We start from the raw sequence: 27200 nt of genomic DNA, 5'->3' as shown, positions 1-27200 counted from the left end.
TCTTTTTAAACAACTGAAATGTTTTACAAAGCCTAGCATTCTCATATAGAGTCCTTTCAATTCTCCCCACTTTCCCGAGAGGCTAAGAACACTTCACACCATGAACTAGGAGAGGGGGTAGAGCCCTTTCTGATGAAATACAGAAACAAAGACAGAGTCTTAGCCTGCTTGCTCTCTGGACAGGATCTCGGACCACAAGGTCTTAAATCCTGGTATAAATGACGGAAGTGAGGACACTTCAACTGGCACTCTCATAACAAGAGTTCTGAGACACCTTCCAAAGAGACTGTAGCAGTAGACGAGGGAAGGGAGTGCTACAGTGTGGTAGTACAGGGGGAATGCTCGGCTACAGCAGTGAAAAATGTGGTACCTATTGGTGTGCTCTCGGGGTTCTTGTACATGTAGCATAGATGACCTTTACAGTGTCCCTGCCACCTTCCCACCTGCATTAGGTGTTCTTTTTGTTTTTTTGTTTTTTTTAATTTACGTTTATTTATTGATTGATTGTTTGAACTTATTTATTCTACGTATTTATTTTTTTGGCTGCACAGGGTCTTCATTGCTGTGCACGGGCTTTCTCTAGTTGCGGCTAGCGGGGTCTACTCTTGGTTGCGGTGTGCGGGCTTCTCTTGTTGCGGAGCATGCGCTCTAGGCGTGTGGGCTTCGGTAGTTGCGGCTCACGGGCTCTAGAATGCAGGCTCAGTCGTTGTGGCACATGGGCTTAGTTGCTCCACGGCATGTGGGATCTTCCCAGACCAGGGCTCGAACCCGTGTCCCCCGCATTGCATTGGCAGGCGGATTCTTAACCACGGCGCCACCAGGGAAGCCCTAGGTGTTCTTATATAGAGTCTAAAAACAGAGGGCACTGAGCGAAGGTAGTGGTTACTGAAGGCTCAGGATCTAAATTCTACCTGTCTCTACACCCCTTCCCAGCTGTCGATTTGACCCCATTTGTGAATGCCGACCTCATTCTTCAACTTTCTCTGCCGTTTGTATACTCACCTTGAAAACTTGTTTCTGTGATGCGTTGAGCAGACACAGGGTGGCAGATTGCAGAGGTGGAAGCTGGTGGTCGGATATTTGTGGGCTGAATCTCCTTCAGTCCCATTCCCATTTCTGGTTGCGCAGAGGCCCTACTTCCTGTGTATGACGCGGAGCCATAGGATTGCGGGCAGGAGCCAAGTTCTCCATACAGTGAAGACCCCAGTGTGCCTTGGTTATAGTAATATACCTGGCTTCCTTCCTGGTAGGGAAGTGACAGGCGGCTATGCCCCTGATTTGGAATCTGAGATGGTGCTCCCTGAGCAAGCCTGGCAGAAAGTGATGGATATAGAGGGACCATGTTATTGGCGTCTGAAGTTTTATCATACTGGGCTGCCATAAACATGGAGGAAGCAGCTGGGTGCCGGTCAGTGAGTGCCAGAGTAAAGTCTCCGAGTGAAGAGGAATTCTTTTCAGTGCTTCCTGTGATGTCCCACTCAAGAACACCTGGATAGGAAGGAGCTGAAGTGGAGATCTGGCTGTGGTCAGTAACTCCAGATAACATAGTCGTGCTGGAATGTTGGTAAAGGTAGGCACTACCCATGAGTGTCTGGAAAGAGGTACCGGTAGCCGATGCCGAACTGACGGCAGGGGCAGAGACTCTGGAGAAGTTGCAGACACTTCGTGTTAGGGAAGTTGCATTGCTCACCACAGGAAGAGAATGCTGCAGAGAATTTAGAGTTCCAAGTAGAGATGGATTTTGGAAATTTTCTGTAAGAACAAGAGGGTCATGAAAAACTCAGGGAGGTTGAGAAATTCTCACTACGTTTGAGGAACAGCATTATCTTAAGGTTCTTGCTCTCAGGACACCTCTACTATCGACCCTTCCTGAGAAACCCAAAATCAGACAGTTAATGATGGCTGTAAGGACTGAGCAGTTTTCCACTCTTCTGTATTAACTGCCTGTGCTCCCATCTTGGGCACAGATGGGCAGAAGAGCCAAGTGGTATGGTTCAGACATTGTTCTCTAGGCTGGAAGCAACCTTCTCCCTGCCCTGTCTTTCCCTTCAGCCTGCACTCGTATTGACTTCTATGCTATTTCCTAGACTGGAAGCATTTTAGAACTAGGAGGCCCTTAGAGAACTTTCTCTTTTTTCAGTCTCATTTCACGAGTAAGGAAACTGAGGCTCAGAGAGGTCGGGTTGACTTGTTCAGGTTCTCTCATTATGTTAGTGTCATTACCAGGTTTCAGAACCTAAGTATCCTGACTTCCTTGCCAGGACTCCACTCTGAGCATGATAGTGCCAGAAAGCAGGAGAAATAGAACTTATAATATAAGCATTTTTTTTGTCCATTAGAAAACAGTACGGCCATTACCATTGTCATCTTCAGTGTCTCCCTTTGCTTGTGCAGTTCCCACGCTATTACCTAGAGTTGACGTATAGCTCAGTCCAACTGGTGAACTGAAAGAGTCATGTTTGCCCTCTTCAAGCCTGGTTTCTCATCCTACCTCAAAATGATTACCCGAAAGTGGATTTCTTAAGTGCTTTTGGAAAGAGAAAAGTTATCTGATTACTTCAGATTACTCATCTATAAAGTGGTTATAACACCACCACCAATAATAATAGCAGTAATAATTAATAGATGAATAAGCTGATCTATTGCGTATGATTTATATGGAGGAAGATACAATAAGTTCTAGAAAGACAAAGAAAAATCATGAAAAACATGTTACGTAACGAAAAAGAAATCCATAGATATTAATGAAAACTGGGGTATGTGGGCAAGTATCAAAGCCTAATGAATTTACTAACAAATGACATTCTGTACCATACATGCAATATTATGAAAGTGAATTTTGCCCACTCTATTTTAGTGAATACTATTAACCAAAAAACACGATGGAGGTGATAGAGGTGAATGAATTCCTAGCCAATGCATACAGACAGAGACGATAAATCAGTAAAAAATGCACAACAAGCAACAGAATGCAACAAATGTGAATGTATAGGTAGCCACAACATATATAGACAAGTATTTCAATGAAAACCGGTACAAAGCAGACAGCAAAATAGTAAGTGTAAAAGAGTTTCATTATTGTGCTCATTCATATTTTTACCCAGCAAGTAACAGGTATTAAGCCTAGGAGAAATATATCTTTCCATGAATATAACTCATATAATAAGCAGAAAGGAAGCTTAAAAAGTATCAAGAAGGTTTTTGTATTTATCCTAGAACTTAGAATCATCTTCCACATCCAAGAAGATGACATCCCAAGACCTCAAAAAACCATCATCCCTAGAATCCAATTAAAAAAGATTTTCAAATGTAAGAAAATCCAAAGGACTCCACAACATTGTTTTAGATAAACGTGGATGTTTGTGTTTTCTTTTTTTCTTTTGCCGCGCCGCGTGGCCCTGGCCGTGAAAGCACCGAGTCCTAAGCGCTGGACCGCCAGGGAATTCCCTAAATGGGGAATTAGAGATGTGGGGGCTTGACTTTTTCTTTTTCTTCTCCGGTAGCTAAGATCTACAAGCGAACGATGGCTGTTGATCAATGTGCTCTCTGTGTTAGGAAGGAAATAACTGTAAAAATTGAAAAGCAACCTTGCCTTAGAAGCTACATATCACACAAAGGAAATAGTCCTTCTGATTCAATGTAGAAGATATCATTTAAAATGTTTAATTGGTCAAATGTCTACCTAGTTTAAAAATTAGAAAGAATAGAACACTGAAAAGCAGCCCCCTAGATAACCACTTTGGTTTCTGGTTTCTAGGAAGCATCATTTCTAAAACATACTTCTAAAATGTTTCTATTCCAAACTGTCAAGTGCCAGCTGTATTCAGAGAGGCAATAAAAGAAAGAAAACGGAGTATGACTTTTCTGATAGGCTGCCCTTCCTGGTGATCCCCTGTTCTGGCCTTACTTTCCTTCTTAGTCTGTTAATGTAAGGATTTGCTACCATCAGCTTTGTTTTGCCCTGCTCTGAGCAGATTTCCCTCTGTGCTGTTTCTGCTTTAATTTAAAATCTTTGGCTCCCATCAACATTCCATGGCAAACTGCCTCTTTCTTGAGAGCTCCTCTATGCTTTCCCTCTTCATTCTTATATTTTTTTCCCATCTCTTGGTTCCTGTTGGCCTGTGCTAATGAAAACAATCCTAAACTTGCTTACGTTTGACTCTGTGCCTCCCTATATAGCCCAGTACTCTCCATCCTCTCTCCCTATTCTCTCTTTTCAACTAGTCGAAATACTAGTGGAGGGAGACCATTGGAGATGAAACATCTTGGTATATATCGCTAGTTTTCTGTGTCACCTGGCTTTTCTATGTTTCTGTTGAAACACTCTTTTGAGAAGTCTCTGATTTCATTTTCTACATGGGTACCCTTTAAGGCTCAATATTGGAAAAGAAGGGGATCAGAGTGATCAACCCAATGTGGTATCCTAACGTAACAGATAAGGAAAGCAGCAGGCTTTGTGAGGCAGTCAGTGATTTGTCCAAAGTCACACAGACAGTAAACGTCAAAGTCAAAACTGAAATTAGGTCTCCAGACTTGTAGTTCAATACTTTCCCTCATTACTCCACGCTATTTTGAATCTCCTCCTCAATTTAGGGGCACAAGAAATCGAACGCAAAACTTTCCAAAGTTTCTTTTCTTACCTGACATGGTCAGAGAAGAGGAGACATCAACTGCAGGTACAAGGGATGAGGAGACAACACTAGAGGATGTCTGAGTGGCTGCAGCTGAACGGCGCACGTGTCCAGTACAAAGGTCACTGGTTACTGGTCCAAACGGCTCCACGGAAACCCCAAGACCTCTACCAAGTGGTAGTAGGTTTGGTAGGAGAGTGATGTCACAAAGCAGGCAGTTGAAAGGTATGAGCTAGCCAATAGGGAGGTCCGATCCCCAACAGGAGGGCGGGCTTGGGTGAAGAGAGCGTAGGAGAGCTAAAACAACCCCTCAATTTCTGAGCTCTGGGGAGGAAATCCTAGAAGACAGATTTACCTCCCCCAGGCTCTTCCATTAGGGAAATCATTGCAACATTTCTTACAGACGTTCATTAATATAATTAACTAACAGTTACTTATATTCTACAGAGTATTCTATTTTATGTATCATATACTTAGAGCTATATAGATCTTATTTAACTAGTATCCTTAGGAAGGAAAGAGCCATGTAGTTTGAACTATTACAGTTGTAACTTGGTTAAAGAGCAGGGTGAAGTTTGTTGAGTGTACCCTGTGGAGAATGTTGTGGTCCAAGGCTCTTCTCTTTTAGTTTCTTCTCCTTGACTCCTACCTTCCTTGGGCTGGGCTAGGCTGGGGGCCAGGTTGGACTTGCGACTTAACATTTCTCTTCCGCTTTCTTTTTTTTTTTTTTTTTCTTCCATTATGGGCATTGCTTCTAGGACAAGCCTTGATCTTGCATTGGATGTTCCTTCCTGTCAACTTCCAGCAGCAGGAGTCTTCTTTTCAGTGCTTGATGCTTCACGAAATAGACTCTGCCCATTGGCAGCAAATACCAGAGAGCCAGGAGACAGAGCTGGTTGCAGACCTTTCCTCTTCCAGCCTTTGGTTGCAATTGTTTTGCCCATGATTTGCTAGCTCTAGTTCCTTGGGCCACACAGGTATCCTGCCATCCAGCTCTTTTTATATGTGAGAGACATTCTGAACACTGTCCCTCTTTCTTTGCACAGAAGTATATACAGTGTGGCAGTTACCGTAATCTCCTCCCCCTTGCAAACAGCCCCTCTAGAATCTCGGACCTCTAGGACTCTCTGTCTTGCATGCTTGGGTGCAAGGCCAAGCACAATGAAGAGGAGAATAATTAGAGAAAGAGGAGGACATTGGTGGAGAACTGGGAGCAGGTAAGGTGAAAGGGCACCGGAGAAAAGAGATGCATGTAGGTTTTTTGGTTTCTGTGGGAAACAAGTTGACACACTTGGGCCTCATTTTGTATTAACAGAACAGAGAGTTGTAGATATAAGTAGCTAGATCGTGCAGCAACTGCCATGAAGTCTGTACACTGAAGAGAACAGTCTCACATCTAGTTTTCATTTTGTTTTATGTCATATTACCTTATTTATAGCATTCACTGGTATGTTTGTAGAACGCAGATGTTTTCAAATGCTCTGGTTTTGTCTACATGGTTATTTCCTTGTCCTATTTGTAAGGAATCCAACATTGTAAGACATATTGCATGTTTTTCTCTTGACGATTGTTTACCTTGAAGCGTCATGAGCTAACTTGAGCTGTTGGATTTTGTGGAGAAACTTTAAAAAGGGTCTGTGAAAAAGGCATTGTGGTGAGTCGCATTATGCACCCGAGCGTAAGGAGCAGATATCTGCCACCAGCCCAGCTTGGCCTGGATTGCCTCTGTGTTAGTTCCCCTGGTTAGTGCTTTTCTCCCTAACCACTCTTGTGACTGTGATAATGTGAGTTAAGGGCTGAGTTGCTAGTGATTTATGTGTGAGGTAGGCTGGTTTGAGGGAGGAAATCTATGGACCTAGTCATTTTCCTTGGTGGTAAGCTTTCAGGGGTGCAAAGATCGATCTTCCTGGGGACTTTTCTGGTACCAGGAAGATATCGCATAGATGGGACCTCCAAAGACACACATTTAATTTTTAGGCCTGTTGTTCCTATTATGGGATGTGAGTTTCTTCACTGATGGGGATGCTGCTTATCTGAGAAGAAACTGTGAAAGGTGGTGTAGTATAGAGGTGTGGCTTAAGCTTTTAAGTTTTCTTCAAGGTTTTTCCCCTAAGCTTCATACTTCAGACGGCCTACTTACATGAGACTAGTATGTGATGTCAGGCTAACAACTTCCTAAATACCTGCAAGCCAGATCAGTGTCTCTTTTCTCTATATTCCCATGGAAATCAAGGGTCCCGCCGAATTTTCCATCGAAACAGTTGATTTGTGCTGTCTCTAGGAATTCTACAGGGCGTACCGTTGCTTCCTAACCGGTGTCATTTGGGAGATCGATCCCCCTCTGTACGTTCAAATGATTAATTTTGAGACTCTGCTCATGTGTGCAGTAAACCCTTTAATTCCCTAAGACCTTCCTTTCCTCCATCTCATACCCCATGAAGCCCGCTTCAGTTTATCTCCTGAATTTCTTTGGAATCTGTCAGCTCTCCCTCAACATCCTAATACTGAACTTGCCTGTCTGTTGCGATTAGGTCCTAACTAGTGTCCATATATCTTGTTTCCCTCCAATCCATTCTTCACACAAGAAAGCTTCAAAGCAAGTTGGAACATTGCTCATAAACATCGCTCACAAACATTGTTTTGAGAATAGAAAACACACTGGTGGCCTTTAAGACTCTGCGTGCTCTAGAATCCTCTCTGCTTCTCTAGCCCCATCTTGTGCCACGTTTGCCCTCACTTTCTATGCTTCAGATACACTGAATTAACCTTAGTTCTCACTCATCTGACAGAAGTCAGTTGAGAAATTATTTTTCACTGTGATTCCTAGCATTAAGGAATTTGATGATCAGGTTTTGTATGAGGACTAAAACTAAACTGGGAAGTGGAAGAATTGCGTTTCAACTGTTTCAGTCAACACGCATGTATTAATGATACCTAAGTATTGAACACCGGGCTAGGTTTCATGAGGGATACAGAAGTTCTGGCCATCTCTGGTTTTGGGTATCCCTTATTTGTTGAGACCTTTGCGTTGTTTGGTTGCCTTTTGTCTGTTTTCCAGATGGGAAAACAGGAACAAGGGAAGTATAGGTTATTACTAGGTGGGGTTGAACAAGTGGAGCAGCAAACTGCAAAGCAGAAAGAAGAGGGACGTACTATAGAGGGATGTGATTTCCATTTTCAAGGCGCCTGCGTCCTGTGCAGGGAGACAGCCTAACATAAAATGTGCCTAACAAAAGATCTATTGACTTCTTACTAAAAATCTCCAGTTCATATAACCCAGGGGTTTATACCTTCTCCTTTAAAAGTTCTATTCCTGGGACTTCCCTGGTGGTCCAGTGGTGAAGACTCTGCGCTTCCAATGCAGCAGGCGTGGGTTCAATCCCTGGTTGGGGAGCTAAGATCCCACATGCTGCGCAGCCAAAGAAATTTTTTTCAAAAGTTATACTCCTGTGTTGTTGAATTTAGTGGTTTAGATTTTGTTTGAATGTTAAGAAGATTTCAGTTTATTTACCAGGAACAAACAAAACATAATGTAAAAATAGTTTCCCAGAAACGATTTCCATCGTTCTCTTCTTCCCTTTCTCCCGCAGACTGACTGGTGTTTCATCTTGACAAGTTCTCTGAAGTTCTCTGTCATTCCATAGGAAAGCGGTCTGGCTTGGAGGTTGCAATCCCAGGGAATTTTTCATCAGCGGGGAAGTCTCCATCACTACAGAGGAATCAAGGTTGAAGTCAGTCCCGGGTAAGTGAGATGCTCCCCCTAAACACCAACACAGCAGTCGTGTACCTTTCAAGGGGTTCAGGGGCAAGATGGGCAAGGCATTTCTACTAACTCTTCTTAAGGATCATGGACAGTGTGCCCTATGCTACGAGGTAAGCGGTGACTGTTGTAATTCTTACTGGTGATCATTTCATGTCACTGATCCTTGGCTCTCTTTGTATCTCATAGGACTGTTGTAAGTCCAATACAAAATGAGTCTTCTTTTTAAAAAACTGAAATGTTTTACAAAGCCTAGCATTCTCATAGAGAGTCCTTTGAATTCTCCCCACTTTCCCGAGAGGCTAAGAACACTTCACACCATGAACTAGGAGAGGGGGTAGAGCCCTTTCTGATGAAATATAGAAACAAAGACAGAGTCTTAGCCTGCTTGCTCTCTGGACAGGATCTCGGACCACAAGGTCTTAAATCCTGGTATAAATGACGGAAGTGAGGACAGTTCAACTGGCACTCTCATAACAAGAGTTCTGAAACACCTTCCAAAGAGACTGTAGCAGTAGACGAGGGAAGGGAGTGCTACAGTGTGGTAGTACAGGAGGAATGCTCGGCTACAGCAGTGAAAAATGTGGTACCTATTGGTGTGCTCTCGGGGTTCTTGTACATGTAGCATAGATGACCTTTACAGTGTCCCTCCCACCTTCCCACCTGCATTAGGTGTTCTGTTTTTTTGTTTGTTTTTTTTTTTTAATTTACGTTTATTGATTGATTGATTGATTGAACTTATTTATTCTACGTATTTATTTTTTTGGCTGCACTGGGTCCTCATTGGTGTGCACGGGCTTTCTCTAGTTGCGGCTAGCGGGATCTACTCTTGGTTGCGGTGTGCGGGCTTCTCATCGCGGTGGCCTCTCTTGTTGCGGAGCATGGGCTGTAGGCGCGTGGGCTTCGGTAGTTGCGGCTCACGGGCTCTGGAATGCAGGCTCAGTCGTTGTGGCACATGCGCTTAGTTGCTGCACGGCATGTGGGATCTTCGCAGACCGGGGCTCGAAGCCGTGTCCCCTGCATTGGCAGGCGCCACCAGGGAAGCCCTAGCTGTTCTTATATAGAGTCTAAAAACAGAGAGCACTGAGAGAAGGTAGTGGTTATTAAAGGCTCAGGATCTAAATTCTACCTGTCTCTACACCCCTTCCCAGCTGTCGATTTGACCCCGTTTGTGAATGCCGACCTCATTCTTCAACTTTCTCTGCCGTTTGTATACTCACCTTGAAAACTTGTTTCTGTGATGCGTTGAGCAGACACAGGGTGGCAGATTGCAGAGGTGGAAGCTGGTGGTCGGATATTTGCGGGCTGAATCTCCTTCAGTCCCATTCCCATTTCTGGTTGCGCAGAGGCCCTACTTCCTGTGTATGACGCGGAGCCATAGGATTGCGGGCAGGAGCCAAGTTCTCCATACAGTGAAGACCCCAGTGTGCCTTGGTTATAGTAATATACCTGGCTTCCTTCCTGGTAGGGAAGTGACAGGCGGCTATGCCCCTGATTTGTTCGTGGGCCTCCTGATACAGCAGTTCCCTTGGCTCTGGCCCTGTCGTCAGCTGCCCCTAGGAGGACTCTGAGCCCTAGCCACTTCTCTGGTAGATTTGCCTATTCCCCCACTATAATCACACCTGAATAAGGCAACTCAAACCTTTCAGAGATGTGTCGTGAACCTCTTGTTTTCTGAAATACCTATCTGGTGGTTGTGAGACTTAAGGCCAACCTCCCCGAGAGACTTTTTTTCTATTTCTCCTAGTAAACCTAGACTCATCTCCTGTCACCTTCAACTCTACTCCAATTGTGTTCTTTCAACCCAGACCCCTGACCCTGCTTTTTACTTCTGCCATTTCATCCTCACTCCTGCTTCCTTTCCTAAATCCATACGTCTCTTTTGGCCTTCCTAGCCCTGGGCCAAGTTCCTTCCTCTTTCCTCAGTTTTTACCCCTTTCCTTCATTCTCCCATCCAACTTTCAGTCCTTCCTTTCTCACGCCCCAGTTAGCAGCATCTCAAAATTCGAAAGGTTTATTACTCATCTATTAATTCTATTCCATTTACTTATTCGGTTCTATACCTATCTTACCTATGTATGGAAGAACCGCTGGTAGCCAAGGTGGCAGCAAGAATCCTAGCAGCTGTCACCTGACGTATCCGTAGTAGTCAGCAATTTCCATTTCTTTGTCCCTCTGGGTGAAAAATTGCAGCTTCCCCGAAGAGGTGTATCTGGCAGCATTCTCCCGTTGTTGTTGAGCCCGCCTCTTCATGGCCTCTCGCTCTGGCCTCTGCTCTTGTTCGATGGGCTTTGACATGACTGGCTCAGGCACGTTGGGTTCCCTCCATGGAACTCGTTGCTTGCTGAAGTCTTGGAGTAGAAGTTGGGTTTGGAGCTTGGGTGGGGACTGGCGCTTAGTCACAGCAGGGGGAACAGGCTCGCGCTGGAGAGAAGCGCCAGATGAAGTTTTGTAGGGTGCAGGCCTAGGAGCAGCAGGCTGAGGGACACGAGGCTGGGTATGGTTGGTCCAAGCCGGTTGGGTTGGGTTGGCCACAGTTGGCTGAGCTGGTTTGGCGGGACCTGGCAAAGAGGCAGGAGCTGGCTGGGATGAATTGACTGCAGCAGGTTGAGCTGAGTCAGTAGAACCAGGCTGGGCACGGTAAGCCACAGCAGGCCGATGTGAGGCCAGAGACTGTGGCCTCCGAGGAGCGGGTCGAGCTTGAGGCTTGTCCCAGGCAGAAAAAGGCAGAGGTATCAACTTGACCTTCCCAGGAGGAGGCCGCTCACACTGGGATGGAGATGGACACTCTGTTTCAGCACTGCTGTCTGGTTTCTGGGCTTGGACTTGCGTTTTCTCAGGCCTCTTACCCTCACGTGGGGTATGCCGCCGTGGCTGGATCGCTGGGGGTGGCTGGGGGTCTTTGGGGTTGCTTGAATTTCCCAAGAGCCGACAGGAAGAGAGCCCAGTTTTCGTCTCATTCTTCTTCCCCAGCGCATGAAGAACCTTCACAGACTCCAGCATGCGCACGCCAAGGGAGGTTCGAGGCTTTTGAAAGCTCTCTTGGCGAAGCTCAGTTTGGTGTTCCTTTCGCTTCGTGTTGGGGATTGCTGGCTTGTCTTCTGCCTTGACTTTGTTCCCTGACTGCTTGTTCTCTTCAGCCTTGTTTCTTCCTCTGGTCCTTTTGGTCTTTTCCTGCCCATGGCTCTCAGTTTTGCTGATCTTTCCGGATGCAGCTTTCTGAGGTTTGCCTTGAGAGTGCTTGGCCGTGTTCGCAGGAGCCCTGTCACTGACTGCAGCAGTGCATATAACCGCTTCTCCCCCTAACAGGCACTCTGGATCCTTTGGCTGGATTTTGGCCTTGGGAGCACCACCGATAGGCTCAGAGGCTTTCTGTTTGTTCTTCCTGGGTTGATCAGAGGGAACCTTTACGACACTTGGCTTTTCCTGCACCTGATTCACCTTAATGGCTCTGGTGTCTTCAGCTTTGATCACGTTGGGACCTTGGGATCGATCAAGATCTTTCCAAGAATTAAAGAGCTGGGGAAGGTGAATATCCTCCGCCAGTGTAGTAATGTCTGCAAGACCACTGCTAGGTTCAGTCCCATTTTCAAGTGTCCCTAGGTCCTGACGACTCAGGCTGTTCTCTCCCAGATCAGCATTTTCAGAACCAGGCTGCTCCTCTTGGCTGAGGGGATCGGTGCAGGCCAGCGGCTGGGGAATATCAGGGATTCCCAAAGGGAGTAGTGGAGGATCTTGGTTTTCTATTGGGATCTGGTAGGCCTCCAGAGGCTTTGACAGCTTGGTTTTGATATCCTCCACGTTCTTACTCTCTGTTTGTCCCTGGCTTGGAGCTGGAGGCAGGGCCAGGAGACGCCTGGCACTCTGGACTGGAGCTGTCACTGAAATGTCCCCAAGTTCAGATGGTGGGTTACTCTCAAGTATGTGACTGTTTCTGCTACTGCAGGACTTGGGGAGTTCTTGAGTTTGTGTCACACAAAACGTCTGGCTTGGAGGTTGCAATCCCAGGGAATTTTTCATCACCAGGGAAGTCTCCATCACTACAAAGGGATCAAGGGAGAAGTCAGTCCCTGGTAAATGAGATGCTCCCCCTAAACACCAACACAGCAGTCATGTACCTTTCAAGGGGTTCAGGGGCAAGATGGGCAAGGCATTTCTACTAACTCTTCTTAAGGATCATGGACAGTGCCCTATGCTACGAGGTAAGCGGTGACTGTTGTAATGCTTAACTGGTGATCATTTCATGTCACTGATCCTTGGCTCTCTTTGTATCTCATAGGACTGTTGTAAGTCCAATACAAAATGAGTCTTCTTTTTAAACAACTGAAATGTTTTACAAAGCCTAGCATTCTCATATAGAGTCCTTTCAATTCTCCCCACTTTCCCGAGAGGCTAAGAACACTTCACACCATGAACTAGGAGAGGGGGTAGAGCCCTTTCTGATGAAATACAGAAACAAAGACAGAGTCTTAGCCTGCTTGCTCTCTGGACAGGATCTCGGACCACAAGGTCTTAAATCCTGGTATAAATGACGGAAGTGAGGACACTTCAACTGGCACTCTCATAACAAGAGTTCTGAGACACCTTCCAAAGAGACTGTAGCAGTAGACGAGGGAAGGGAGTGCTACAGTGTGGTAGTACAGGGGGAATGCTCGGCTACAGCAGTGAAAAATGTGGTACCTATTGGTGTGCTCTCGGGGTTCTTGTACATGTAGCATAGATGACCTTTACAGTGTCCCTGCCACCTTCCCACCTGCATTAGGTGTTCTTTTTGTTTTTTTGTTTTTTTTAATTTACGTTTATTTATTGATTGATTGTTTGAACTTATTTATTCTACGTATTTATTTTTTTGGCTGCACAGGGTCTTCATTGCTGTGCACGGGCTTTCTCTAGTTGCGGCTAGCGGGGTCTACTCTTGGTTGCGGTGTGCGGGCTTCTCTTGTTGCGGAGCATGCGCTCTAGGCGCGTGGGCTTCGGTAGTTGCGGCTCACGGGCTCTAGAATGCAGGCTCAGTCGTTGTGGCACATGGGCTTAGTTGCTCCACGGCATGTGGGATCTTCCCAGACCAGGGCTCGAACCCGTGTCCCCCGCATTGCATTGGCAGGTGGATTCTTAACCACGGCGCCACCAGGGAAGCCCTAGGTGTTCTTATATAGAGTCTAAAAACAGAGGGCACTGAGCGAAGGTAGTGGTTACTGAAGGCTCAGGATCTAAATTCTACCTGTCTCTACACCCCTTCCCAGCTGTCGATTTGACCCCATTTGTGAATGCCGACCTCATTCTTCAACTTTCTCTGCCGTTTGTATACTCACCTTGAAAACTTGTTTCTGTGATGCGTTGAGCAGACACAGGGTGGCAGATTGCAGAGGTGGAAGCTGGTGGTCGGATATTTGTGGGCTGAATCTCCTTCAGTCCCATTCCCATTTCTGGTTGCGCAGAGGCCCTACTTCCTGTGTATGACGCGGAGCCATAGGATTGCGGGCAGGAGCCAAGTTCTCCATACAGTGAAGACCCCAGTGTGCCTTGGTTATAGTAATATACCTGGCTTCCTTCCTGGTAGGGAAGTGACAGGCGGCTATGCCCCTGATTTGGAATCTGAGATGGTGCTCCCTGAGCAAGCCTGGCAGAAAGTGATGGATATAGAGGGACCATGTTATTGGCGTCTGAAGTTTTATCATACTGGGCTGCCATAAACATGGAGGAAGCAGCTGGGTGCCGGTCAGTGAGTGCCAGAGTAAAGTCTCCGAGTGAAGAGGAATTCTTTTCAGTGCTTCCTGTGATGTCCCACTCAAGAACACCTGGATAGGAAGGAGCTGAAGTGGAGATCTGGCTGTGGTCAGTAACTCCAGATAACATAGTCGTGCTGGAATGTTGGTAAAGGTAGGCACTACCCATGAGTGTCTGGAAAGAGGTACCGGTAGCCGATGCCGAACTGACGGCAGGGGCAGAGACTCTGGAGAAGTTGCAGACACTTCGTGTTAGGGAAGTTGCATTGCTCACCACAGGAAGAGAATGCTGCAGAGAATTTAGAGTTCCAAGTAGAGATGGATTTTGGAAATTTTCTGTAAGAACAAGAGGGTCATGAAAAACTCAGGGAGGTTGAGAAATTCTCACTACGTTTGAGGAACAGCATTATCTTAAGGTTCTTGCTCTCAGGACACCTCTACTATCGACCCTTCCTGAGAAACCCAAAATCAGACAGTTAATGATGGCTGTAAGGACTGAGCAGTTTTCCACTCTTCTGTATTAACTGCCTGTGCTCCCATCTTGGGCACAGATGGGCAGAAGAGCCAAGTGGTATGGTTCAGACATTGTTCTCTAGGCTGGAAGCAACCTTCTCCCTGCCCTGTCTTTCCCTTCAGCCTGCACTCGTATTGACTTCTATGCTATTTCCTAGACTGGAAGCATTTTAGAACTAGGAGGCCCTTAGAGAACTTTCTCTTTTTTCAGTCTCATTTCACGAGTAAGGAAACTGAGGCTCAGAGAGGTCGGGTTGACTTGTTCAGGTTCTCTCATTATGTTAGTGTCATTACCAGGTTTCAGAACCTAAGTATCCTGACTTCCTTGCCAGGACTCCACTCTGAGCATGATAGTGCCAGAAAGCAGGAGAAATAGAACTTATAATATAAGCATTTTTTTTGTCCATTAGAAAACAGTACGGCCATTACCATTGTCATCTTCAGTGTCTCCCTTTGCTTGTGCAGTTCCCACGCTATTACCTAGAGTTGACGTATAGCTCAGTCCAACTGGTGAACTGAAAGAGTCATGTTTGCCCTCTTCAAGCCTGGTTTCTCATCCTACCTCAAAATGATTACCCGAAAGTGGATTTCTTAAGTGCTTTTGGAAAGAGAAAAGTTATCTGATTACTTCAGATTACTCATCTATAAAGTGGTTATAACACCACCACCAATAATAATAGCAGTAATAATTAATAGATGAATAAGCTGATCTATTGCGTATGATTTATATGGAGGAAGATACAATAAGTTCTAGAAAGACAAAGAAAAATCATGAAAAACATGTTACGTAACGAAAAAGAAATCCATAGATATTAATGAAAACTGGGGTATGTGGGCAAGTATCAAAGCCTAATGAATTTACTAACAAATGACATTCTGTACCATACATGCAATATTATGAAAGTGAATTTTGCCCACTCTATTTTAGTGAATACTATTAACCAAAAAACACGATGGAGGTGATAGAGGTGAATGAATTCCTAGCCAATGCATACAGACAGAGACGATAAATCAGTAAAAAATGCACAACAAGCAACAGAATGCAACAAATGTGAATGTATAGGTAGCCACAACATATATAGACAAGTATTTCAATGAAAACCGGTACAAAGCAGACAGCAAAATAGTAAGTGTAAAAGAGTTTCATTATTGTGCTCATTCATATTTTTACCCAGCAAGTAACAGGTATTAAGCCTAGGAGAAATATATCTTTCCATGAATATAACTCATATAATAAGCAGAAAGGAAGCTTAAAAAGTATCAAGAAGGTTTTTGTATTTATCCTAGAACTTAGAATCATCTTCCACATCCAAGAAGATGACATCCCAAGACCTCAAAAAACCATCATCCCTAGAATCCAATTAAAAAAGATTTTCAAATGTAAGAAAATCCAAAGGACTCCACAACATTGTTTTAGATAAACGTGGATGTTTGTGTTTTCTTTTTTTCTTTTGCCGCGCCGCGTGGCCCTGGCCGTGAAAGCACCGAGTCCTAAGCGCTGGACCGCCAGGGAATTCCCTAAATGGGGAATTAGAGATGTGGGGGCTTGACTTTTTCTTTTTCTTCTCCGGTAGCTAAGATCTACAAGCGAACGATGGCTGTTGATCAATGTGCTCTCTGTGTTAGGAAGGAAATAACTGTAAAAATTGAAAAGCAACCTTGCCTTAGAAGCTACATATCACACAAAGGAAATAGTCCTTCTGATTCAATGTAGAAGATATCATTTAAAATGTTTAATTGGTCAAATGTCTACCTAGTTTAAAAATTAGAAAGAATAGAACACTGAAAAGCAGCCCCCTAGATAACCACTTTGGTTTCTGGTTTCTAGGAAGCATCATTTCTAAAACATACTTCTAAAATGTTTCTATTCCAAACTGTCAAGTGCCAGCTGTATTCAGAGAGGCAATAAAAGAAAGAAAACGGAGTATGACTTTTCTGATAGGCTGCCCTTCCTGGTGATCCCCTGTTCTGGCCTTACTTTCCTTCTTAGTCTGTTAATGTAAGGATTTGCTACCATCAGCTTTGTTTTGCCCTGCTCTGAGCAGATTTCCCTCTGTGCTGTTTCTGCTTTAATTTAAAATCTTTGGCTCCCATCAACATTCCATGGCAAACTGCCTCTTTCTTGAGAGCTCCTCTATGCTTTCCCTCTTCATTCTTATATTTTTTTCCCATCTCTTGGTTCCTGTTGGCCTGTGCTAATGAAAACAATCCTAAACTTGCTTACGTTTGACTCTGTGCCTCCCTATATAGCCCAGTACTCTCCATCCTCTCTCCCTATTCTCTCTTTTCAACTAGTCGAAATACTAGTGGAGGGAGACCATTGGAGATGAAACATCTTGGTATATATCGCTAGTTTTCTGTGTCACCTGGCTTTTCTATGTTTCTGTTGAAACACTCTTTTGAGAAGTCTCTGATTTCATTTTCTACATGGGTACCCTTTAAGGCTCAATATTGGAAAAGAAGGGGATCAGAGTGATCAACCCAATGTGGTATCCTAACGTAACAGATAAGGAAAGCAGCAGGCTTTGTGAGGCAGTCAGTGATTTGTCCAAAGTCACACAGACAGTAAACGTCAAAGTCAAAACTGAAATTAGGTCTCCAGACTTGTAGTTCAATACTTTCCCTCATTATTCCACGCTATTTTGAATCTCCTCCTCAATTTAGGGGCAAAAGAAATCGAACGCAAAACTTTCCAAAGTTTCTTTTCTTACCTGACATGGTCAGAGAAGAGGAGACATCAACTGCAGGTACAAGGGATGAGGAGACAACACTAGAGGATGTCTGAGTGGCTGCAGCTGAACGGCGCACGTGTCCAGTACAAAGGTCACTGGTTACTGGTCCAAACGGCTCCACGGAAACCCCAAGACCTCTACCAAGTGGTAGTAGGTTTGGTAGGAGAGTGATGTCACAAAGCAGGCAGTTGAAAGGTATGAGCTAGCCAATAGGGAGGTCCGATCCCCAACAGGAGGGCGGGCTTGGGTGAAGAGAGCGTAGGAGAGCTAAAACAACCCCTCAATTTCTGAGCTCTGGGGAGGAAATCCTAGAAGACAGATTTACCTCCCCCAGGCTCTTCCATTAGGGAAATCATTGCAACATTTCTTACAGACGTTCATTAATATAATTAACTAACAGTTACTTATATTCTACAGAGTATTCTATTTTATGTATCATATACTTAGAGCTATATAGATCTTATTTAACTAGTATCCTTAGGAAGGAAAGAGCCATGTAGTTTGAACTATTACAGTTGTAACTTGGTTAAAGAGCAGGGTGAAGTTTGTTGAGTGTACCCTGTGGAGAATGTTGTGGTCCAAGGCTCTTCTCTTTTAGTTTCTTCTCCTTGACTCCTACCTTCCTTGGGCTGGGCTAGGCTGGGGGCCAGGTTGGACTTGCGACTTAACATTTCTCTTCCGCTTTCTTTTTTTTTTTTTTTTTTCTTCCATTATGGGCATTGCTTCTAGGACAAGCCTTGATCTTGCATTGGATGTTCCTTCCTGTCAACTTCCAGCAGCAGGAGTCTTCTTTTCAGTGCTTGATGCTTCACGAAATAGACTCTGCCCATTGGCAGCAAATACCAGAGAGCCAGGAGACAGAGCTGGTTGCAGACCTTTCCTCTTCCAGCCTTTGGTTGCAATTGTTTTGCCCATGATTTGCTAGCTCTAGTTCCTTGGGCCACACAGGTATCCTGCCATCCAGCTCTTTTTATATGTGAGAGACATTCTGAACACTGTCCCTCTTTCTTTGCACAGAAGTATATACAGTGTGGCAGTTACCGTAATCTCCTCCCCCTTGCAAACAGCCCCTCTAGAATCTCGGACCTCTAGGACTCTCTGTCTTGCATGCTTGGGTGCAAGGCCAAGCACAATGAAGAGGAGAATAATTAGAGAAAGAGGAGGACATTGGTGGAGAACTGGGAGCAGGTAAGGTGAAAGGGCACCGGAGAAAAGAGATGCATGTAGGTTTTTTGGTTTCTGTGGGAAACAAGTTGACACACTTGGGCCTCATTTTGTATTAACAGAACAGAGAGTTGTAGATATAAGTAGCTAGATCGTGCAGCAACTGCCATGAAGTCTGTACACTGAAGAGAACAGTCTCACATCTAGTTTTCATTTTGTTTTATGTCATATTACCTTATTTATAGCATTCACTGGTATGTTTGTAGAACGCAGATGTTTTCAAATGCTCTGGTTTTGTCTACATGGTTATTTCCTTGTCCTATTTGTAAGGAATCCAACATTGTAAGACATATTGCATGTTTTTCTCTTGACGATTGTTTACCTTGAAGCGTCATGAGCTAACTTGAGCTGTTGGATTTTGTGGAGAAACTTTAAAAAGGGTCTGTGAAAAAGGCATTGTGGTGAGTCGCATTATGCACCCGAGCGTAAGGAGCAGATATCTGCCACCAGCCCAGCTTGGCCTGGATTGCCTCTGTGTTAGTTCCCCTGGTTAGTGCTTTTCTCCCTAACCACTCTTGTGACTGTGATAATGTGAGTTAAGGGCTGAGTTGCTAGTGATTTATGTGTGAGGTAGGCTGGTTTGAGGGAGGAAATCTATGGACCTAGTCATTTTCCTTGGTGGTAAGCTTTCAGGGGTGCAAAGATCGATCTTCCTGGGGACTTTTCTGGTACCAGGAAGATATCGCATAGATGGGACCTCCAAAGACACACATTTAATTTTTAGGCCTGTTGTTCCTATTATGGGATGTGAGTTTCTTCACTGATGGGGATGCTGCTTATCTGAGAAGAAACTGTGAAAGGTGGTGTAGTATAGAGGTGTGGCTTAAGCTTTTAAGTTTTCTTCAAGGTTTTTCCCCTAAGCTTCATACTTCAGACGGCCTACTTACATGAGACTAGTATGTGATGTCAGGCTAACAACTTCCTAAATACCTGCAAGCCAGATCAGTGTCTCTTTTCTCTATATTCCCATGGAAATCAAGGGTCCCGCCGAATTTTCCATCGAAACAGTTGATTTGTGCTGTCTCTAGGAATTCTACAGGGCGTACCGTTGCTTCCTAACCGGTGTCATTTGGGAGATCGATCCCCCTCTGTACGTTCAAATGATTAATTTTGAGACTCTGCTCATGTGTGCAGTAAACCCTTTAATTCCCTAAGACCTTCCTTTCCTCCATCTCATACCCCATGAAGCCCGCTTCAGTTTATCTCCTGAATTTCTTTGGAATCTGTCAGCTCTCCCTCAACATCCTAATACTGAACTTGCCTGTCTGTTGCGATTAGGTCCTAACTAGTGTCCATATATCTTGTTTCCCTCCAATCCATTCTTCACACAAGAAAGCTTCAAAGCAAGTTGGAACATTGCTCATAAACATCGCTCACAAACATTGTTTTGAGAATAGAAAACACACTGGTGGCCTTTAAGACTCTGCGTGCTCTAGAATCCTCTCTGCTTCTCTAGCCCCATCTTGTGCCACGTTTGCCCTCACTTTCTATGCTTCAGATACACTGAATTAACCTTAGTTCTCACTCATCTGACAGAAGTCAGTTGAGAAATTATTTTTCACTGTGATTCCTAGCATTAAGGAATTTGATGATCAGGTTTTGTATGAGGACTAAAACTAAACTGGGAAGTGGAAGAATTGCGTTTCAACTGTTTCAGTCAACACGCATGTATTAATGATACCTAAGTATTGAACACCGGGCTAGGTTTCATGAGGGATACAGAAGTTCTGGCCATCTCTGGTTTTGGGTATCCCTTATTTGTTGAGACCTTTGCGTTGTTTGGTTGCCTTTTGTCTGTTTTCCAGATGGGAAAACAGGAACAAGGGAAGTATAGGTTATTACTAGGTGGGGTTGAACAAGTGGAGCAGCAAACTGCAAAGCAGAAAGAAGAGGGACGTACTATAGAGGGATGTGATTTCCATTTTCAAGGCGCCTGCGTCCTGTGCAGGGAGACAGCCTAACATAAAATGTGCCTAACAAAAGATCTATTGACTTCTTACTAAAAATCTCCAGTTCATATAACCCAGGGGTTTATACCTTCTCCTTTAAAAGTTCTATTCCTGGGACTTCCCTGGTGGTCCAGTGGTGAAGACTCTGCGCTTCCAATGCAGCAGGCGTGGGTTCAATCCCTGGTTGGGGAGCTAAGATCCCACATGCTGCGCAGCCAAAGAAATTTTTTTCAAAAGTTATACTCCTGTGTTGTTGAATTTAGTGGTTTAGATTTTGTTTGAATGTTAAGAAGATTTCAGTTTATTTACCAGGAACAAACAAAACATAATGTAAAAATAGTTTCCCAGAAACGATTTCCATCGTTCTCTTCTTCCCTTTCTCCCGCAGACTGACTGGTGTTTCATCTTGACAAGTTCTCTGAAGTTCTCTGTCATTCCATAGGAAAGCGGTCTGGCTTGGAGGTTGCAATCCCAGGGAATTTTTCATCAGCGGGGAAGTCTCCATCACTACAGAGGAATCAAGGTTGAAGTCAGTCCCGGGTAAGTGAGATGCTCCCCCTAAACACCAACACAGCAGTCGTGTACCTTTCAAGGGGTTCAGGGGCAAGATGGGCAAGGCATTTCTACTAACTCTTCTTAAGGATCATGGACAGTGTGCCCTATGCTACGAGGTAAGCGGTGACTGTTGTAATTCTTACTGGTGATCATTTCATGTCACTGATCCTTGGCTCTCTTTGTATCTCATAGGACTGTTGTTAAGTCCAATACAAAATGAGTCTTCTTTTTAAAAAACTGAAATGTTTTACAAAGCCTAGCATTCTCATAGAGAGTCCTTTGAATTCTCCCCACTTTCCCGAGAGGCTAAGAACACTTCACACCATGAACTAGGAGAGGGAGTAGAGCCCTTTCTGATGAAATATAGAAACAAAGACAGAGTCTTAGCCTGCTTGCTCTCTGGACAGGATCTCGGACCACAAGGTCTTAAATCCTGGTATAAATGACGGAAGTGAGGACAGTTCAACTGGCACTCTCATAACAAGAGTTCTGAAACACCTTCCAAAGAGACTGTAGCAGTAGACGAGGGAAGGGAGTGCTACAGTGTGGTAGTACAGGGGGAATGCTCGGCTACAGCAGTGAAAAATGTGGTACCTATTGGTGTGCTCTCGGGGTTCTTGTACATGTAGCATAGATGACCTTTACAGTGTCCCTCCCACCTTCCCACCTGCATTAGGTGTTCTGTTTTTTTGTTTGTTTTTTTTTTTTAATTTACGTTTATTGATTGATTGATTGATTGAACTTATTTATTCTACGTATTTATTTTTTTGGCTGCACTGGGTCCTCATTGGTGTGCACGGGCTTTCTCTAGTTGCGGCTAGCGGGATCTACTCTTGGTTGCGGTGTGCGGGCTTCTCATCGCGGTGGCCTCTCTTGTTGCGGAGCATGGGCTGTAGGCGCGTGGGCTTCGGTAGTTGCGGCTCACGGGCTCTGGAATGCAGGCTCAGTCGTTGTGGCACATGCGCTTAGTTGCTGCACGGCATGTGGGATCTTCGCAGACCGGGGCTCGAAGCCGTGTCCCCTGCATTGGCAGGCGCCACCAGGGAAGCCCTAGCTGTTCTTATATAGAGTCTAAAAACAGAGAGCACTGAGAGAAGGTAGTGGTTATTAAAGGCTCAGGATCTAAATTCTACCTGTCTCTACACCCCTTCCCAGCTGTCGATTTGACCCCGTTTGTGAATGCCGACCTCATTCTTCAACTTTCTCTGCCGTTTGTATACTCACCTTGAAAACTTGTTTCTGTGATGCGTTGAGCAGACACAGGGTGGCAGATTGCAGAGGTGGAAGCTGGTGGTCGGATATTTGCGGGCTGAATCTCCTTCAGTCCCATTCCCATTTCTGGTTGCGCAGAGGCCCTACTTCCTGTGTATGACGCGGAGCCATAGGATTGCGGGCAGGAGCCAAGTTCTCCATACAGTGAAGACCCCAGTGTGCCTTGGTTATAGTAATATACCTGGCTTCCTTCCTGGTAGGGAAGTGACAGGCGGCTATGCCCCTGATTTGTTCGTGGGCCTCCTGATACAGCAGTTCCCTTGGCTCTGGCCCTGTCGTCAGCTGCCCCTAGGAGGACTCTGAGCCCTAGCCACTTCTCTGGTAGATTTGCCTATTCCCCCACTATAATCACACCTGAATAAGGCAACTCAAACCTTTCAGAGATGTGTCGTGAACCTCTTGTTTTCTGAAATACCTATCTGGTGGTTGTGAGACTTAAGGCCAACCTCCCCGAGAGACTTTGTTTCTATTTCTCCTAGTAAACCTAGACTCATCTCCTGTCACCTTCAACTCTACTCCAATTGTGTTCTTTCAACCCAGACCCCTGACCCTGCTTTTTACTTCTGCCATTTCATCCTCACTCCTGCTTCCTTTCCTAAATCCATACGTCTCTTTTGGCCTTCCTAGCCCTGGGCCAAGTTCCTTCCTCTTTCCTCAGTTTTTACCCCTTTCCTTCATTCTCCCATCCAACTTTCAGTCCTTCCTTTCTCACGCCCCAGTTAGCAGCATCTCAAAATTCGAAAGGTTTATTACTCATCTATTAATTCTATTCCATTTACTTATTCGGTTCTATACCTATCTTACCTATGTATGGAAGAACCGCTGGTAGCCAAGGTGGCAGCAAGAATCCTAGCAGCTGTCACCTGACGTATCCGTAGTAGTCAGCAATTTCCATTTCTTTGTCCCTCTGGGTGAAAAATTGCAGCTTCCCCGAAGAGGTGTATCTGGCAGCATTCTCCCGTTGTTGTTGAGCCCGCCTCTTCATGGCCTCTCGCTCTGGCCTCTGCTCTTGTTCGATGGGCTTTGACATGACTGGCTCAGGCACGTTGGGTTCCCTCCATGGAACTCGTTGCTTGCTGAAGTCTTGGAGTAGAAGTTGGGTTTGGAGCTTGGGTGGGGACTGGCGCTTAGTCACAGCAGGGGGAACAGGCTCGCGCTGGAGAGAAGCGCCAGATGAAGTTTTGTAGGGTGCAGGCCTAGGAGCAGCAGGCTGAGGGACACGAGGCTGGGTATGGTTGGTCCAAGCCGGTTGGGTTGGGTTGGCCACAGTTGGCTGAGCTGGTTTGGCGGGACCTGGCAAAGAGGCAGGAGCTGGCTGGGATGAATTGACTGCAGCAGGTTGAGCTGAGTCAGTAGAACCAGGCTGGGCACGGTAAGCCACAGCAGGCCGATGTGAGGCCAGAGACTGTGGCCTCCGAGGAGCGGGTCGAGCTTGAGGCTTGTCCCAGGCAGAAAAAGGCAGAGGTATCAACTTGACCTTCCCAGGAGGAGGCCGCTCACACTGGGATGGAGATGGACACTCTGTTTCAGCACTGCTGTCTGGTTTCTGGGCTTGGACTTGCGTTTTCTCAGGCCTCTTACCCTCACGTGGGGTATGCCGCCGTGGCTGGATCGCTGGGGGTGGCTGGGGGTCTTTGGGGTTGCTTGAATTTCCCAAGAGCCGACAGGAAGAGAGCCCAGTTTTCGTCTCATTCTTCTTCCCCAGCGCATGAAGAACCTTCACAGACTCCAGCATGCGCACGCCAAGGGAGGTTCGAGGCTTTTGAAAGCTCTCTTGGCGAAGCTCAGTTTGGTGTTCCTTTCGCTTCGTGTTGGGGATTGCTGGCTTGTCTTCTGCCTTGACTTTGTTCCCTGACTGCTTGTTCTCTTCAGCCTTGTTTCTTCCTCTGGTCCTTTTGGTCTTTTCCTGCCCATGGCTCTCAGTTTTGCTGATCTTTCCGGATGCAGCTTTCTGAGGTTTGCCTTGAGAGTGCTTGGCCGTGTTCGCAGGAGCCCTGTCACTGACTGCAGCAGTGCATATAACCGCTTCTCCCCCTAACAGGCACTCTGGATCCTTTGGCTGGATTTTGGCCTTGGGAGCACCACCGATAGGCTCAGAGGCTTTCTGTTTGTTCTTCCTGGGTTGATCAGAGGGAACCTTTACGACACTTGGCTTTTCCTGCACCTGATTCACCTTAATGGCTCTGGTGTCTTCAGCTTTGATCACGTTGGGACCTTGGGATCGATCAAGATCTTTCCAAGAATTAAAGAGCTGGGGAAGGTGAATATCCTCCGCCAGTGTAGTAATGTCTGCAAGACCACTGCTAGGTTCAGTCCCATTTTCAAGTGTCCCTAGGTCCTGACGACTCAGGCTGTTCTCTCCCAGATCAGCATTTTCAGAACCAGGCTGCTCCTCTTGGCTGAGGGGATCGGTGCAGGCCAGCGGCTGGGGAATATCAGGGATTCCCAAAGGGAGTAGTGGAGGATCTTGGTTTTCTATTGGGATCTGGTAGGCCTCCAGAGGCTTTGACAGCTTGGTTTTGATATCCTCCACGTTCTTACTCTCTGTTTGTCCCTGGCTTGGAGCTGGAGGCAGGGCCAGGAGACGCCTGGCACTCTGGACTGGAGCTGTCACTGAAATGTCCCCAAGTTCAGATGGTGGGTTACTCTCAAGTATGTGACTGTTTCTGCTACTGCAGGACTTGGGGAGTTCTTGAGTTTGTGTCACACAAAACGTCTGGCTTGGAGGTTGCAATCCCAGGGAATTTTTCATCACCAGGGAAGTCTCCATCACTACAAAGGGATCAAGGGAGAAGTCAGTCCCTGGTAAATGAGATGCTCCCCCTAAACACCAACACAGCAGTCATGTACCTTTCAAGGGGTTCAGGGGCAAGATGGGCAAGGCATTTCTACTAACTCTTCTTAAGGATCATGGACAGTGCCCTATGCTACGAGGTAAGCGGTGACTGTTGTAATGCTTAACTGGTGATCATTTCATGTCACTGATCCTTGGCTCTCTTTGTATCTCATAGGACTGTTGTAAGTCCAATACAAAATGAGTCTTCTTTTTAAACAACTGAAATGTTTTACAAAGCCTAGCATTCTCATATAGAGTCCTTTCAATTCTCCCCACTTTCCCGAGAGGCTAAGAACACTTCACACCATGAACTAGGAGAGGGGGTAGAGCCCTTTCTGATGAAATACAGAAACAAAGACAGAGTCTTAGCCTGCTTGCTCTCTGGACAGGATCTCGGACCACAAGGTCTTAAATCCTGGTATAAATGACGGAAGTGAGGACACTTCAACTGGCACTCTCATAACAAGAGTTCTGAGACACCTTCCAAAGAGACTGTAGCAGTAGACGAGGGAAGGGAGTGCTACAGTGTGGTAGTACAGGGGGAATGCTCGGCTACAGCAGTGAAAAATGTGGTACCTATTGGTGTGCTCTCGGGGTTCTTGTACATGTAGCATAGATGACCTTTACAGTGTCCCTGCCACCTTCCCACCTGCATTAGGTGTTCTTTTTGTTTTTTTGTTTTTTTTAATTTACGTTTATTTATTGATTGATTGTTTGAACTTATTTATTCTACGTATTTATTTTTTTGGCTGCACAGGGTCTTCATTGCTGTGCACGGGCTTTCTCTAGTTGCGGCTAGCGGGGTCTACTCTTGGTTGCGGTGTGCGGGCTTCTCTTGTTGCGGAGCATGCGCTCTAGGCGCGTGGGCTTCGGTAGTTGCGGCTCACGGGCTCTAGAATGCAGGCTCAGTCGTTGTGGCACATGGGCTTAGTTGCTCCACGGCATGTGGGATCTTCCCAGACCAGGGCTCGAACCCGTGTCCCCCGCATTGCATTGGCAGGCGGATTCTTAACCACGGCGCCACCAGGGAAGCCCTAGGTGTTCTTATATAGAGTCTAAAAACAGAGGGCACTGAGCGAAGGTAGTGGTTACTGAAGGCTCAGGATCTAAATTCTACCTGTCTCTACACCCCTTCCCAGCTGTCGATTTGACCCCATTTGTGAATGCCGACCTCATTCTTCAACTTTCTCTGCCGTTTGTATACTCACCTTGAAAACTTGTTTCTGTGATGCGTTGAGCAGACACAGGGTGGCAGATTGCAGAGGTGGAAGCTGGTGGTCGGATATTTGTGGGCTGAATCTCCTTCAGTCCCATTCCCATTTCTGGTTGCGCAGAGGCCCTACTTCCTGTGTATGACGCGGAGCCATAGGATTGCGGGCAGGAGCCAAGTTCTCCATACAGTGAAGACCCCAGTGTGCCTTGGTTATAGTAATATACCTGGCTTCCTTCCTGGTAGGGAAGTGACAGGCGGCTATGCCCCTGATTTGGAATCTGAGATGGTGCTCCCTGAGCAAGCCTGGCAGAAAGTGATGGATATAGAGGGACCATGTTATTGGCGTCTGAAGTTTTATCATCCTGGGCTGCCATAAACATGGAGGAAGCAGCTGGGTGCCGGTCAGTGAGTGCCAGAGTAAAGTCTCCGAGTGAAGAGGAATTCTTTTCAGTGCTTCCTGTGATGTCCCACTCAAGAACACCTGGATAGGAAGGAGCTGAAGTGGAGATCTGGCTGTGGTCAGTAACTCCAGATAACATAGTCGTGCTGGAATGTTGATAAAGGTAGGCACTACCCATGAGTGTCTGGAAAGAGGTACCGGTAGCCGATGCCGAACTGACGGCAGGGGCAGAGACTCTGGAGAAGTTGCAGACACTTCGTGTTAGGGAAGTTGCATTGCTCACCACAGGAAGACAATGCTGCAGAGAATTTAGAGTTCCAAGTAGAGATGGATTTTGGAAATTTTCTGTAAGAACAAGAGGGTCATGAAAAACTCAGGGAGGTTGAGAA

The 27200-nt window shown here is 45.7% G+C and overlaps 1 protein-coding gene across 1 annotated transcript in view; it reads right to left on the bottom strand.

Moving 5' to 3' along the window:
* Positions 1-27200, bottom strand: part of LOC309653825 (uncharacterized protein) — a gene marked incomplete at both ends in the record, with an annotated part of 154776 nt that overhangs the window by 2183 nt on the left and 125393 nt on the right. Inside the window, 5 exons of the mRNA XM_082478623.1 lie at positions 1003-1752; positions 4641-4699; positions 10523-12431; positions 13704-14453; positions 17342-17457. Coding sequence (XP_082334749.1) covers positions 1003-1752; positions 4641-4699; positions 10523-12431; positions 13704-14453; positions 17342-17457 — 3584 coding nt within the window. The remainder of the gene's footprint in view (positions 1-1002; positions 1753-4640; positions 4700-10522; positions 12432-13703; positions 14454-17341; positions 17458-27200) is intronic.

The sequence above is a fragment of the Balaenoptera physalus genome (genome assembly GCF_965194825.1).
Source record: "Balaenoptera physalus genome assembly, contig: HAP1_SCAFFOLD_1268, whole genome shotgun sequence".
In the NCBI taxonomy this organism is placed as follows: domain Eukaryota; kingdom Metazoa; phylum Chordata; class Mammalia; order Artiodactyla; family Balaenopteridae; genus Balaenoptera; species Balaenoptera physalus.
The sequence above is the reverse complement of the archived record's forward strand: the minus strand, read 5'-3'. Positions and strand labels throughout refer to the sequence as shown.